Source organism: Heterocephalus glaber, unplaced genomic scaffold, assembly GCF_053883595.1.
Source record: "Heterocephalus glaber isolate CG9 unplaced genomic scaffold, H.glaber_assembly_v1.0 deba00000621, whole genome shotgun sequence".
Taxonomy (NCBI): Eukaryota; Metazoa; Chordata; class Mammalia; order Rodentia; family Bathyergidae; genus Heterocephalus; species Heterocephalus glaber.
In genome coordinates, this window is record NW_028258153.1 from 22,473,259 (window position 1) to 22,489,647 (window position 16,389).

A 16,389-nucleotide genomic window follows, 5' to 3' on the forward strand; every position below is an offset into this window, starting at 1 on the left:
ATATTTGATGCGTATATATTTATGATTATTATCTCTTCCTCTTGCATTGTTCCCTTTACAAGGATATAGTGACCTTCTTTGTCTCTCTTGATCAGTCTTGGCTTAAAATAGACTTGTCTGCAAATAGAATAGCTACTTCTGCTTTTTTCCAGGTTCCTGCTGCATGGAATATTGTTTTCCATTCTTTGACGTTCAGTCTATGAATTTCTTTTTGAATTGTGTTTCTTGTATGCAGCATATTGTTGGATCTTGCTTCTTGATCCATTCTGCCAGTATGTTTCTTTTGATTGGTGAATTGAGACCATTAACATTGATGATTATGACTGGTATATATTGACTTATTCTTGTCATGTTATTTTCCTGTTGTTGGCTCCCTTTTTTCCTCCTCTATTTAATTTCTTGCCTTGCCTGGTGGTTTCATTCTGCTGGTATTCATGAATTTCCTCAGGTGTTCATTGTCATGGAAGTATCTTATTTCTCCATCAGTTTTGAAAGATAATGTTGAGGGGTACATCAGTCTGGGTTGGAAGTTGTTTCCCTTCAGGAAAACACTCCACTCCACTCCAAGCTCTCCTTGACTTGAGGGTTTATCTTTAGAAGTCTGCTATGATTCTGATGGGCTTTCCTTTATATATCATTTGTCTTCTCTGTAACAACTTTTAATATTCTGTTGTGTTGGATTTCAAATTCTGACTATTATATTTCTTCGTGTACATTTTTTATTTGGTACTGGGGATCAAACTTGGGTCCTTGCACCTGCAAGCCAGGCGGTGGAACCACTGAGCTAAATCCCCGGTCCTGGTGTAGACTTTTTGACCATGGCTAAGTGGAGTTCTATATGCCTCATTTATCTGTATGTCAAATTATATTTCCCTGTGAGGGAAGTTTTCTGTCATTATTTCTGTGAACAGGTTTTTTTTTTTTTAATGTTTTGTGCTATCTCTTGCTTTTTCATTGAGTCTCATCAATCTTATGTTATTCTTCTTTGCATTATCTAGTAGCCACTAGATTGATTTCCATGGACTCTTGCTATTTTTAAAAAAATCTTTCACTCTTACTCTATTGGAGAACTCTTCTCTCAGCCACACTTTCCGCAGAGCCAGGTTTCTCCTCTGCCTCCTGCTTTTCTTGGGCCACCATCTCATTTTAGGGGGCCGAAAGCCATAGCTTTCTCCAGGCTTCCCTCCCTCCCTCCGTCCCTCTTTTCCTTCCTTCCTTTCCCCTCCCTCCCTCTTCTTCTCTCTCTTCCTCCCTCCTTTCCTTTGTCTCTTCCTTGCTTCCTCCCTTTTCTTTATTCCCTCCTCTTCTTGTCACGCCAGATGCCTATGAAATGGTAATATTGTGCCATTTTGTGGCACAGACTTTAAACTGTCCTAGAAAAGGGAAAAATTTGCCTCTGTAAATAGAAACTTTAGGGTTGAGAGACTTGGCTCTCTCGGAGCTCTCTAGCTAAAGGTGGAAAGGTGATAAGGGTCTCATCCTATAAACTACTGTTGATGTTTGGAGACAAGCAGGAGATTTATTGCCTTTAGACATACAGAATTGCTCTGAATTATTCAAGGACTACAGTTCTTCTGCAACCCCTCACTTCAAAATTTCTGGCACCTCTTAGGCTGCAGGTCAAGGTGACATAAGGTAAGAGCCAAAGAGAAGATCAGCTAGACTGTCTGCTGAGAAATTAAGCCTGGAAGTGTATTTCAGTGATAAGAGCATTTGCCTAGCACACGTGTGTCTGGATTGGATCCCCAATAATGAAGACCAAAAATAATATGACAGAAACACAGAGGCAAATGTGAAAATACTAGCTGAAATCAAGCAAGAAGTTGTTAAAGAAGTCTGCAACAATAAAAATGCTGAAAATGGAGAAAACAAAATTATAAAGGCACTAGCTCTTAAAAAAGAAATTGAGGAAATAAAAGATGAAAAAAATGATGACACTGGAAAAGAAGGAGGAGAAAAGAAAGAAGCAGTGACAGCAGAAGAAAAACAAGATGTAAAAGATCAGAAAAACAAGGAAGATCAAAGTAAAGGAAAGAAAGAAGAAGATGAAAAGGTCAAGGGGAAAAGAGGACCAAGAAACAAGAAAGGAGAAGATGGACAAAGGGAAGATTATCAAAATGAAAAAAGAGATCAAGAGGATGAAGATGGAGAAAGGAAAGGGGATGAAAAAGAGGAAAAACACAGAAAAGAAAAAGGTGATGAAAAAGAAGATGAGAAAGGGAAAGGAGGTGGGAAAGAGAAGGAAGATGGAAAAAACAAGGATAGAAAAGATAAAGAAAAATGAAAAAAAGAGATATGGACAGGAAGATGAAGGTGGAAATGCAGAAGATGATGGAAAGGAAAAAGAAAAAGATGGAAAAGAGGAAGAAGGAAAAGACAAAGAAAATGTAAAAAAACATGGAAGAAGAGATGACAAAGATGTGAGAGATAAAGAAGATGTAAACAAAGCTGAAGTTGGAAATGAAGCTGAAATAGAAGTTGAAAAAGAGTCTCTGAATATTGTTTAACTCTGCCCTAGTTTCACAATTTGCTAAAATGTAGCTTCATGTAATATTAAGAGATAAATATTTTATCACATATTTTATAAGCACTACTTTGACATTTCATGTCACATACTTTTTATTAGTCACAAAATGCCTAATATGAAATTGAATCTAAAAATTTTGTTACAATAGTAAATATATAAAAATGCTTTCAAATTTGTCAGTGAATTTTACTTTCTGCATATTATGTTTCAATCTTTGAACTTGAATATATATATATATATATATATATGAATATCTTAATAATAGAATATAGAATGATAGTTTCACAATGTAGGGAGTTTCCAAAAGAAAAAGTTTCATGCAACATTCTTATGGTTCTCTGAATCATTTTTACAAAGAAGGTGAAGCATTTTCATTTAATGCTATGAGTTAGCAGTACCTTTCCTAAGTATAATTTTATTAATAACTTTGGAAAATATAAAATTGTAATTACATTTTTCAAAGAAATACAAACATTTATTTCAGAAGGGAAGTTTCAATTGTATGTGTTTGTGAAAAGTTTTCCTACAATGCACAATTTTTTACTGGATGTATCTTAAAAAGACTCTTCAAAGATGATTGTAGTTTGTTATATTTCAAAACTGTGTCTAGTGAAACATAACTCTAGATTTTTATATTGTGATGTTCATGATAGCATTTAAAATTTTTCATCCTCTGGCAATGATTTCAGGTTCTGTGAAATTGCCAAATCTAAACAGTTTAAATAAACAGAACCACGCAATTAAAAAAAAAAAATCTTTCTTTTCATTATCACGAACCGCAATCCTATCTTCTATATCTGATATTCTGTCCTCACACTGGTTCATTCTGTTGTGTATACTTTTTGTGGAAATTTTAATCTCCTGGATATCTGGGTTTTTTTTCTTTGTAGTGGGGATTGAAATCAGGACCTTGAGCTTGCGAGGCAGGTGCAGTGCCACTGAGCTAAATCCTCAGCCCTCTTGGATATGTTTGAATCTGTTTCATGGATTCCATTGCTTTCCTATGCTGGGCATTCATGGTTTCCATCATTTTCCTAAGCTCCTTCATTTTTTTTTATTTGTATCTGCTCTAGAGTCACTAAGCATGTCTTTCACTATGGTCACTACTTCTGTAGTTATCTCAGAAACTATCTCTGATTTGATTTTTTCCTAAAGCCTTCTTCATCTTCTTTCTTTGTTATTTCTCCTGCTACCATTTCAGCGAGTCCAGGTGGGTGGGCTTCGGATTGTTCTACTTCATTGTTCCCTGGGTTTGCTTTTGGTGAACTGAAAGTCTGAGGTTGTCTTTCTTCTGTGTCTTATTTTCTCTCTTCTCTCTTTTTTCTTTTGTAGTTTAATTCGTGGGTTGATGGTTGTAAATTGTCTATGGCAACTAGCTTTATTGCTAGTACTTAGAACCTTTAGGAAATGACTACTTTTCAGAGATGTCTTCCAGGTGTAGCTGACTTTGGATTTTGAGTCTGTTGTAAGATCCTACCTCTTCAATTTATTGGGGATGAGAAGTTGCTACCTACTTGGCCCAGCCCTGGAGGCAATCTCAGTCTTGGTATATATGAAGAACTGATTAGCACAGTTACATCACCTTTGCTAAAGGAGTACAATCAGCAATAACGATAGTATCAAACATAGCCCTAGGAGGCAATTCTTAGAAGAAAAGAATGACATGGGGTGAGCTACTTATTTTTATGGTTTTTAGCTTTAGAGCAGGCTGAAATTAGTGCTGTGCAATGGCACTAAAAGGTGATAATCTATAATTTTTCTGCTCTAGAAATCAGAGGATGTAATAGGCAACAAGAACTGCTGGAAAGTGAGAGAATTCTGAAAAGGAGACAGCTAGAGAGGAGAAAACCCAATGAAGGCATGGAACAGTCTTCTAGCTCTAATGTTAAAATAACTGAACTAAGACTTGCAAGAGACAAGTTGGCAGTATGTAGCCAACCACATTACCTGTTTTCTAAAAACAAACAAAACCAGAACAGAGTCTAGGGCGACACAATGTAACATTCACATCATCTGGGATACAATTAAAAAATAACTCAGTACACAAAATACCAGCAAAATATAACCTATTCTCTTCATTTTTGTCTTCTGAGGATTTTCCCCCTTTTTACTCAAACAGACTGGAGATTTACCATCATTTATTTAAAGTTTTTTAAAATGATCATTACTTCTGGATTAAAATTTAACATAGACTGTTCTTTGAAAAGGTTTTATCAAGCCAGGTGTGGTGGGACACAGTTGTAATCGCAGCAGTCCAGGAGGCTGAGGCAAGAGAATCACAACTTGAAGCCCAGCACAGGCAACTTAAATGAGTTATCAAGAGCTTGTCTCAAAATAAAAAATAAAAAAAGGCTAGGGATGTAGCTCAGTGAAAAAGCCCTGGATTCAGTTCAATCCACAGTAACACACACACACACAGAAATCAGCAATGTTTTGGAAATATTTCACTCAATCCTATATAAAATCCATGTTTTAATTGGTATTTCTTTCAATCTAGTAAGCTAGACATCTTATTATACGTTTTATTAGCCACACCTCATTTATGAATTGGCCATTCATCTCTTTTGTCCCTCTTTATGAACTGTTGACATGTTGAGTTATAAAAGCTGTTTATCAATTCTTTCCTATATATTGAAATATTTATTTTTCAAATTTGACTTTTAAATTTGTTCCTTATATTTTTTTCCCCTAACTGAAAGTTCTTAAAGTGTTTTATGTAGTAAAATCTATCATGTCTACTATTTAATAGTTTCTAGTTTAGGGATCACAGTGATCAAGACATTCCTAATAAAGATCATAAAAACACATCACAGTAAGACTTTTTAAATAGCTTAAGAAATGTTATCAAATGAAACTCAGGAAACTTGGTAAGAATGATAATAGTCCACAACCTAAGAACAACCTTACCTCCAACAGTTTCAGATTATCTAAGTCAAGAGAGGGCTCTGATGCTGCTGCTTCCATCATATTTATACTGTGCAGACCTTGTTTACGATCTCCTACAGGAAAAAGAAAAGAATTTACTAATGTGTGAAAAGAAAAGAATTTACTAATGTGTGACTTTCTTAAAATGATGATCTTGATTACATTTTTAAATTATATTACAGTTAGAAAGAACTGCTGAAGGGATAAAACTATTTACTAAACTAGTAATCATCTTTGAAGACGAATAGCGAATGGCATGAGAGCTGAATTCTGGAGATACTTTCACTGTGACTTAGTTTAAAACCATAAGAAATAATGCAAAAACTTTTTTTTTTTTTTTTGGTACTGGGGATCGAACTTGGGTCCTTCTGCTTGCAAGGCAGGCGGCGGAACCACTGAGCTAAATCCTCAGCCCCAATGCAAAAACTTTTAAGAAGATTTTATTAGAAGTTATTCAAATGAACGAATGGGTACTGATTTCCTCAACAACCCACTAAGCCTAAAGTTTATTAGTGGTACTGTGACTTGCTTCAAAATAATACAGATACAGAGGCAGGCCGGGGATTTAGCTCAGTGGTTCCGCCACCTGCCTCACAAGCACAAGGACCCGAGTTCAATCCCCGGTACCTAAAAGAAAAAAAAAACCAAAAACACAGAGGCCTAGAAGAGGTTAGTGAGTGGGGATTTAGATGAAACAGTATTGCCTGTCTGTATGTGATAGCTCCTGAAGCTTCATAACATGTATTTTATGTAAATTTGAAACTTTTTCCAAGAACCGAGGGGGAAAATTTTGCTGAAGGTAAGAATGGAAGCTAGTATAACCCAGAGATATTTCATTTTGGTGTTTTTTAGCACTTAGCATAGAGATTATAAAAAGAAAATAAATTCTGATTCAACAGCATGTTTTGTAAGTTACAGGACCATGAGTGGTATTTTAAAAAAATTTTACCTGCCACCATTCGGTATCCAAAGCATAAGGCAACGATCAAAACAGCTAATACAGAGACTGATGCCAAAGCAATGATTATAGTCTCATCTCGGTTAAATGAATGAGGTGGACCTAAAAGAAAACAAATTTTGAAACACTGTCATTTTTTAAAGTATTTTGTTAAGAAGTATTTTGTTAAATACAGAGATTGCCTTTTAGAAAGGCTGTATCAATATATGGTCAAATCAGTAATATTTCTGCATGAAAGGAAAGAAAAAATTAATAAACTTGCAATAATTATAAACTACATATACTTTAATCATACAGATTATCTTATATAGACTTGAAACACAAAAACACCTGTTAGGTTTGGTCCTAATTCTTGAAATATCATCTGTATCATGGAATAGTATAGACATGGTGGTATACTGTTTAAGAGCAGAGTCTTTAGGGCCAGAAATGTAGCTCAGTGGCACTGCGCCAGCCTCGCAAAGTGCAAGGTCCTGAGTTCGATCATCAGTACCAAAAAAAAATAAGGAACAATTTGTTGAAGCACTGAAATACTTTTAGTTTGCAGAACACTTATTAGTCATGAATAGATTTTAAGATACGGATACTTGTACCTACTTTTAACATATATAGTAAGGTACAGGCAGAAAGACTACATATAAAAATTTATCTTGCTGGGTGTGGTGGTGCACGCCTGTTAATAGCAGCACTCAGGAGGCTGAGGCAGGAGGATCTTTGTGAGTTCAGGCTGGCCTGGGCTCCATATGAGTTCAAGGCCAGCCTAAACAACACAGTGAGACCCTGCCTCAAAACCCAAAAAATAAACAAACAAACCCAAAACTTATCTTACTACAATGAGAAACTAAAATGGCTATTTTTTTTTAAAGAGGAAAATAAAAAGTGTTGGGAAAGATTCAGAGAAACAAACTTTCATACATTGCTGGTGGGGATATGAAATGGTACAGCTGCAGTAGAAAATTTAGGGAGCGCTGAAAAAGTTGAAAAGAATTTCCATAAGATCCAGCAATATATTCCTAGGTGTACACCCAAAGGAACTAAAAACAGGTGTGCAAACAAGAACTTTTGAATGATCATAGAATCACTACTCACTCTCATCATCTCTACTTACAAAAACAGAAACAACACTCATGTTTATACACTCACAAATGTATAAAAAATGTGGTATATCCACACAAATTACATATTAAAGCTCATATATTCTATCATTCTATTTATATTAAATATCCAGAACATGCAAATCCATAGAGACACTAAGCAGAACAGGAGTTGCTAGGGAAGGGGGAAGAGGGAGATGGGAGTGACTGCTTACTGGATACAGTTTCCCTTGTGGGGTGATGAAAATGTTTTGGAACTACACAGAAATGATGGTTTGCATAACACTGTGAATGTACTGAACTGTTCACTTTAGCATGGTTAATTCTGTTATATGAATTTTACTCCAATTAACACAAAATAACTCATTTCAGAATTTGTTAAACCCAAAAGAAATTTTCAATACTTAAATACACACAAAAATCTAATTTATGATTCTTTAATATAAGACATACAGAAACATTTTATGTGCTGACATCATTAAAACACACTGTCAAATAACCAATCTGCCTTTATCCATAGGGGATACATTCCAAGATGCCTAGTGTATGATGCCCAAAACCTCTAGTAGCACTGAACCTTATATAGTTAGCTTTCCTTATTTGTGGGTTCTGCATCCGAAGATTCAACCAACCATGGGTTCAAAATAACTTGAAAAGGTATCTTCCCCAAAGAATTAAAAGAATCATACCACAGTGATACATGTGCACCCATGTTCATAGCAGCACAATTTGTAATAGCTAAAATTTGGAAACAGCCCTAATGCCCAGCAACCGGAGACTAGATAAAGAAAATGTGTGTTTTTTAAATAAAATGGAGTACTATTCAGCCATAAAAAATGAGAAATTAGAGACATTTTTAGCTAAACGGATGCACATTGAGGCGATACTCTTAAGTGAAATAAAAAGGACACACATATATAAATACCGAATAGTTTCTCTAGTGTGAGAAACTGAAAGTGTAAATAAGGACTAAAAGATATAACAGATAATGTGAAATAGGAAGAAGAAAAGGGGCAAAGGGGAAGGGGAAGTGGGAGGGGTAGGGGAAAGGAAAGGGAATGGAATTAATATGAGAAAATTGAAAAATGGAAACAAAGTCTTTGTAAATAGGAAGGGATGGAGGGGTTGAAGGGAGGGCAGGGGAAGGGGGAAAATTAAGAACCAAGAGAGATTATGTAAAGGTACAAATTTCCAATGGCGAATGCCATTATATTGTATACCTAAAATGTACCAATGATTAGAATGAATAATTGATAATGCGAAATAGGAAGAAAAGGTCCAAAGGGGTAGGGGGAAGTGGGAGAGGCAGGGGAAAAGAAGAAGGGAAAGTAAAATTATGAGGAATGGAAAAAATGGAAACAAGGGAAGGGTGGAGGGGGTGAAGGGAGGGCTAGGAATGGGGAAAAAATAAGAACCAAGATACATCATGTAAAGGTACAAGTTCCCAATGAGAAATGTAAATGTATTGTATACCTAAAATGTACCAATAAAAGAATTTTTTTAAAAAACTTGAAAAACAATCCAGAAATTTGCAAAAGGCAAAACTTCAATTTGCTATGCTTGAACCACGACACTGAATCCACAGGCATATCCTGGTATAGCTTCCTGACGTTTTATACATCTTCAGTCTCCAGCTCTTGTGTGAAAATTGGTCACTTCGAGTCTTATTTGTACTATGCAGGTAGACCTACAATGTCTGTGTTCTGCACTTGTTCAGACTTTCCCCCCATCATTATTCCCTTAACAATACAGAATAACAACTACTTATAACAGTTTTTACATTGCACTGGCGATTACAAGAAAGCTAGAGATAATTTAAATTATATAGGAGGGTGTGCATAGGTTTTCTGCAAATATTATGACATTTTATAATATATATATATATAGTCATTCTTCATTGACATCTGTGGTATGTTCTAAAGAACGTATATGCTATTTTTTTCCATACATATATATCTGATATATCTCATATATATACATGATAAATTTTAATTTATAAACTAGGCACAATAAGAGATAGGAGTTATAAAACAGAGCAATTTAGAACAATATGCCAGCATCACTATTTCTTCTGCTTTGAGACCATTATTAAATAAGATAAAGATTGTTCAAACACAAGCACCATGATAACCCAACAGTCAATCTGATAACTGGGATGGTTCCTAAGTGACTTTAGGGTGGGCAGCATATACAATGTGAATATGCAGAATAAAGAGATGATTCACATCTTGCCTGGGATGGAGGAGGTTAGTGTTAGATTTTTATCATGCTACTCAGAACAGTGCACAATGTTTATTTCTGGAATTTTTCATTTAATATTTTTGGGCCTTAATTGACTGTAGGTAACTGAAACCTCAGAAAGTGAAACTGGATAAATGGAGACTACTATATTTTGTTTTTGTCTTTTAAAAACAAAACTGTAAGGGAAAAAATTAATGTTTAGGTACTTCTCAAAGAAAGAACAAAAAGCATAGTATTTTGCTTTAAATATCAGCAAATAATACCACATTGTGCTTTACTAGGGTCCAAAGAGGAAAAAAAAGGTTGGATATGAAGAATGGAGGAGAAAAAGAAGAAACATGGAGGTAACAAAAATATTGATGTTAAGTAAAATAGAAGGGTTCAAAGAAAGGAAAAGAAAAACCCAATGGGGTCATAGTGAAGGTGGATTTGAAATAGTTTGTTGTCACATTAAGCACTCTATTACATCAGTAGACAAGTTTCATCTATTTTTAAATCTCTCTCAAATTTAACTCTGCAATTTCATCTTACCTTTATTATTAGCATTGATAGATTTTATTCTATTAAAGTAATTTTAGGTTTATAGAAAAACTGTCCGGAAAGTTCTTAAGTTTCCATACACCTATTCATTCCCCCTCCCAATTTTCCTGCTATTAATATCATGCATAGTGTGTGCTAGGGCTGAACTGTATACACTCTCCAAAATTCATATGCTGGAGCTACAAACTCTTCATGTAATGGGATGTGAAGAAGGGGCCTTTGGAAGATGATTAAGTTTAGATGAGGTCATGAAGGTGAGGGCCTTCAAGATGGGACTGGTGCCTTAGAAAAAGAGATACTGGAGAGGCCTTTCCCCCTTGTTTCTTCCTCCCTTCCAACCTTCCATTCTCCTTCCTGCTCCCTTTCTCTCCACAATGTGAAGGTGAAGGGTGGCCATCTACAAGCCAGGAAAAGAGCCCCCCCACCAACCTGGCTGTCATCTCACCTTGGAATCCCAGCTCCAGAACTGTGTTTCATTCACCCTAGGTGAAGGACTGGGTAGAGGAGAATACCACTGCAGATAAGTAGGAGGAAACAACTGAACATATGCACATTATTACAGGTTACTTCTAAGTCTGGCAAGACAATACAGAGTATCTAGGGACCCCAGGCACAAAGAGAGTTTACAAATACCAGCCAGTGCTTTTCAACTGGCTTTCAATAAGCACTCCTTCGGAGGCAGGACAGGAGAACTGAGAAAACACCTTGAGGTGTAGGCATGCAGTTACTCAAAGTCTGAGGCCAGGCCAGGAAAACTGAGACAAACCCTCTGAGCATTTCATGTCCTCTCTGATTATAAGACTGTATCCACCTGAGGCTGGGCAGAGTGAAAAGTTGAGAGAGCTTTTCTTAAAATGCCATAGTATAGGTTTACTGAATCCTGAGAGCAAAACAGAACCGAGAGAATTTCTCCAGGCACCCAAATCCCAAATCTTGCCCTCAAATCATTTGAAACTGATGGTGAACCAAATCAAACCAAGGTAACAATAAAGCCCAGAAACAGCTCAGCTACAGACTATATTATTTTAGCTCTCCTGTCCTTTTTTAATAGCTTGACATTTCTGAACATATGTATTATTTACCTCAGACTCTAGTCTGATTTTATCTGCACTGTTCAGTATTCAACCAAAAATAAAAAGACATGTAAGGAAGCAAGAAAATACAGGTGTATGATTAAAACAGAAAATAGTTAATAGACTCAGGAATGATCCAGCAACATCTCAGATGATAAAATTAGAGATTTCAAAGTAATTATGATAAATATGTTAAAGAATACAATGAAAATGATGAGTCACATTAAGTTAATAGGGGGCAGTGTCTGATGAGAGAGAGAAATTGTTTAAAAATGCCAAATGGAAATGCTAGAAAACATAGTAGCAGACCTAGAGAATTCTTTTGATGTGATTAATAGAACATACAACTGACAAAAGAATCAGTGAACCCGAATACATATAAACAGAAATTATCTACACTAAATTATAAAGTGAAAAGAGGAAAAAAAGAACAAAGACTCCAAAATGGCCTAATTTACAATACACACTATCAGAGTCACATAGAAGGATAAAAATAGGGAATAGTGATAATAAATCTTAAAAGAGATAAGGCATAAGACGTTTCCAAAACTGATGAGAGGAATCAATCCATTGACTATTATCATTAGCAAACAATAAAAAGAGTAACTGCAAAGAAAATCTTACATACATACATTATAAGCAAACCGAAAAACCAAAGACAAAGTGCTACACTTTTCCAATCTACATACAGCATGTTAAATGAGATTGGAATTACTATATTCAATCTGCTCCTTTTCACTTAGTACTGTCACATTTCATTAAGAATCTTTAAAAACAAAATTTAGGTTACTTACAGTTTTTTGCCTTGTGAACATTTCACTGACTAGTTCAAATCTTCTACCTGTTTGTTGAATTGTTTTGATTTCTAAAAAGATGTGTTTAAATCTTCCATTATTATTAAGAATTTGTCTACTTCTTTTGTTTCTATCAGTTTTGGTTCATTTGTTTTAAGGTTTTATTACTAAATATATAGACATTTTAATTTTTTTTTTTTTTTGGTACCAGGGATCGAACTCGGGACCTTGCAATTGTGAGGCAGGCACCAGAACCACTAACCTAAATCTTCAGCCCTTAAATAGATTTTTTAAAGACAAACTCATTATGGGGGCTGGGGATTTAGCTAAGCGGCCACGCCTGCCTCACAAGCGCAAGGTCCTGAGTTTGATCCTGAGTACAAAAAAAAAAAAAGACAAACTTACTATGTGGTCCAGGTTGGCCTTGAAAACTCTAGGTGATCCTCCTGCCTCAACCTCCAGAGTGCTGGAATTACAGGCTTGCACCACTATGCCCAGTTTAAATAGTCTTATCTTTCTGTTGAATTGAGTATTTGTTGCTATGAAGTAATGTTCTTTGTCTCCAGTAATGTTTGATGACTTAAAAGTTCATTTAATCTGATAGCAATATAGGTATTATTTGTATATTTCCCCCCAATGTTACTGATTACCTTTCTGTGTTCTTATACTTTAGATAGATCACTTGTAAACAATCTAAACTACTGCTGAATTTTTAAACCAACCTTATTAGGATATAATTCACACCCTACACAACTCACCAATTTAAAGTATACAATTCAATTTTCTGTATACTGCACAAATTTAAAAAATTATGGTGGAACATATATGACAAAAATTAGCCTTTTAAATCATTTATAAGTGTACAATTGGGTGATAATAATTATATTCACAATGTTGTACAGTCATTACTACTACCTTATTTTCAAAACTTTTTCATCAGCTCAAACAGAAACTGTAACCATGGTGCAGTAACTCCTGATTCCTCTCTTTGGCCAGACCCTGGTAACTTCTAATCTCCACTCCTGAATTTGTCTACTGCTACAGTTTATATAAGTGCCTCCTATAGACCCACGTGTTAAAGGCCTAGTCCCCAGCTTGGCACCCCTGGGAGGTCTTGGGTCACTGAGGATGTGCCTGTGACTGCAACTGCGACTGTGACTATGGGACCTGGTCTCTTCCTCTTTTTCACTTTCCAGCCACCAAATGAGCAGTTTTTCTCGCCATCTTCTGCACCATGATATGCTGCTTCTCACATGCTCCAAAGCAACAGGGCCAACCAGTTATGGACTAGAAATTTCAAAATTGTGAACCAAAATAACCTTTTTCTCTTTGTAAACTGATTTATTTCAGGTATTTGTTACTATGATGGTGAAATGATGAACATGTCTATTCTGTAAGGAATATAGATGATATCTGGAATCATATATTTGTCTTTTTATGTTTTACTTATTTCACTTAGCACAATATCCCCTCCCCCTTTTTTTCCGTGCTAGGGATTGAACCCAGAACCTAAGCACATACTCTACCATTAAACTATACCCCAGCCAATGTCTATGGTTTTTTTTAACGTCCATGTTTTATATGTAATGTTTTACATATAAAAGACCAGAAGCAAATACATTAAAATGCTAGTAAAGATCTGGGTGATATATATTTAATTTAGATTACATATGTAATATATATCTAAATTTTTAAAAATATATGTGCATTATCTTTATTTTAAGCAGAGGGAAACTCACCAACCAAACAATTTATTTTTTATTCTTTACGAGTCCACACTGTAATACTGGTTTTCATATATGAGCTATGCCCTTTATCAGCTGGGTACAGAGTATTTCTGCTTTGATATCAATGAAGAATTATCTTCCAGCATCTTAATTTGAGGGTTTCAGCTATTATGAACGTGTGAGTTTAGAACTGTTGGTAATCTGATACATACTTACATAAACAAAAATTCTACTTAAACTGTATATCAAACAAAATTATAATAAATCATTGTTTCAAAACTTTTTTCCTTCATCTACAAAAACTAAGCCCATCACAGGCATCTTGTCGATTTCATATCTATTTCAATAGCGTTGGGTTTGAATCCTAGTTTGTATTAAATGATTAAGAGATTTATCCAAAATATAAGCTAGTATCCTCTGCTCTCTTATTCCCCACTATTAAAAAAATAATTGTAATAAAACAGACACATACTAATTCAAATTTATTAGGGTACATACATTTTGGAAAATCATCTATATCAGGATAAAAAAAAATGATTTCTTGTTTGTTTGTTTTTGAGACAGGGTCTTGCTATGTAGAGTTCAGGGTGGCCTCAAACTCATGTCAATTCTCCTGACTCAGCCTCCCTAGTGCTAGGATTACACCGGTTTAAAATGATTTCTACTGTTAGTGGGAGTGTAGACTGGTGAGACCAATGTGAAATCAGTGTGGAGATTCCTCAAAATGATTTTTTTAGAGTAAACTAAAGAGATAAACAAAGGAGAGGGAAGAAATTATTTTAAAGCTGTTTTTTTCTTTTTTTTTTGGTACTGGGGATCGAACTCGGTAAAACCTGTTTTTGAAGACCAGTTAACCTGTTTTGCAAAGTGTGGGGTTGCTAAAAATCCACACAGGCAGACAGATGTGCCTGAAATGCAATCAAAATGCTTGAGATGCTCTTTATGAGCAGAAGCTAAGGGCTGACTCTGAAGCAAACAAGAACACTACAGACATTCCTGTAAGAATGAATGTAGCTGTAAGTCAAAGAACACGCCTTGTGTGTGTGTGTGTTCAAACAGCAGCCTGTTCAGCATTACTTAGATGTTGGTGACTTTGTTAATGATTTCTCCAGATTACAAAGGCTGACATTAAAAATATATAATCAAGTAGGTTTTCTTCTGTAAAATATCCAAATTTTGTTCTACAAATTAACAAAAATGGCATTATAATAAATGGGACCAAATTCTTTGTGGATATCACTTTTTTTTTTAAGAGGCTAATAATCTAAATAAAAATCCATCTTACTCTGTAGTAGAATGTAGTAGGTTTTGTAGTCATTGTATGTTCTACTCCTAAGAAGAAAAATTTAAATAGCTACGGTGACAATAGCCAATCTTAAAATTGATAGTTGAGCCACAGACAAAAGTTGTAGGATGTATGGTTTAAACATGCTTCAAAAGAACCTAAGTGCTGGTTTTATCTCATTTAAGAGGCAAGGGAGCCTTGAATGATGCCTCCTCCTAATCTCTGTACTAGTTAGCTTTCCCACTGCTGGGACAAAATATCTGACACCTATAACATTAAGGAGGAGGGGTTTAATATGGACCCTGTTTTGGGTGATTCAGTCTATAGTTGCCTGGCTCCAATGCAAAAGTAGCATGGAGGGTATGACAGAGGAAAGTTGCTCTCGTGGCAGCCAAGAAGTACAAAGAAAGAGGAGCCTGATAGGGAGATACATATTTTAAAGGCAAACCCCCAAGTGACACACCTCTTCCAACCAGTCCCCTCCTCCTAGCAACACCTTTAGCCAAGAATGGATCAATTCACTGATGAGTATGGTGCCCTTGTGATCTGATCACATCCAAAAAGCCCTGTCTCTAAACAGAGGCTTTGAGGGGACATTCTAGATCTAAACTATAGCAAGGACAGATACAGATAAACCACGATATTACTGGGATAAAAATGTGGATAGTACATTCTACATATGGCCTAACTGAAGATGTTCTTTAAGGAACTAAAAGTAGAGTCAAATACTGAAGATCTAAATAACAGTAAGGACCTGACACTTGATAACTTTGAATAATTTTTGAAGCTGAACATAGGGAATGAAGTTCACTTTCACCTTGACTCAACTGTTGAACTGGCCAGGAAGAAATATGTATCCCAGGACAATCTCTTTAGATGTGCGGATATACTAGCTGGACTGACACCTGAAATAATGTAGATTAAATAATTATATTAATAAATCCACATATGTACAGAATTCCTTAAACAAATATTGTTTATTTTATTTATTTTTGGGGGGGGTACCGGGGATCCAACTCGAATACATTTTATATTTCTCTTTGAATATTTTAGAGATATCTAAACAAGACATTCAACTGAACTCCTTGTCTTCTTCAACCATCTAAACTTAGTTTGTTTTCCTTATTAGTACAGGAATGGTAAAGTTGGAAAAGAGGCAAATGAATACCTGGCAATTAAATGTTTTTTTAAAAACTTGAGCCATTATGCAACATAAAATGTTCTT

The 16,389-nt window shown here is 35.4% G+C and overlaps 1 protein-coding gene across 2 annotated transcripts in view; it reads right to left on the reverse strand.

The window, feature by feature from the left end:
• Bmpr2 (bone morphogenetic protein receptor type 2) overlaps positions 1–16,389 on the reverse strand; it is a 212,612-nt gene that overhangs the window by 43,930 nt on the left and 152,293 nt on the right. For both annotated transcript variants that reach the window (XM_087206265.1, XM_087206264.1), the window contains exons 4-5: positions 6,402–6,512; positions 5,435–5,526 (exon numbers count right to left, since the gene is read on the reverse strand). In XM_087206265.1, coding sequence (XP_087062391.1) covers positions 5,435–5,526; positions 6,402–6,512 — 203 coding nt within the window. The remainder of the gene's footprint in view (positions 1–5,434; positions 5,527–6,401; positions 6,513–16,389) is intronic.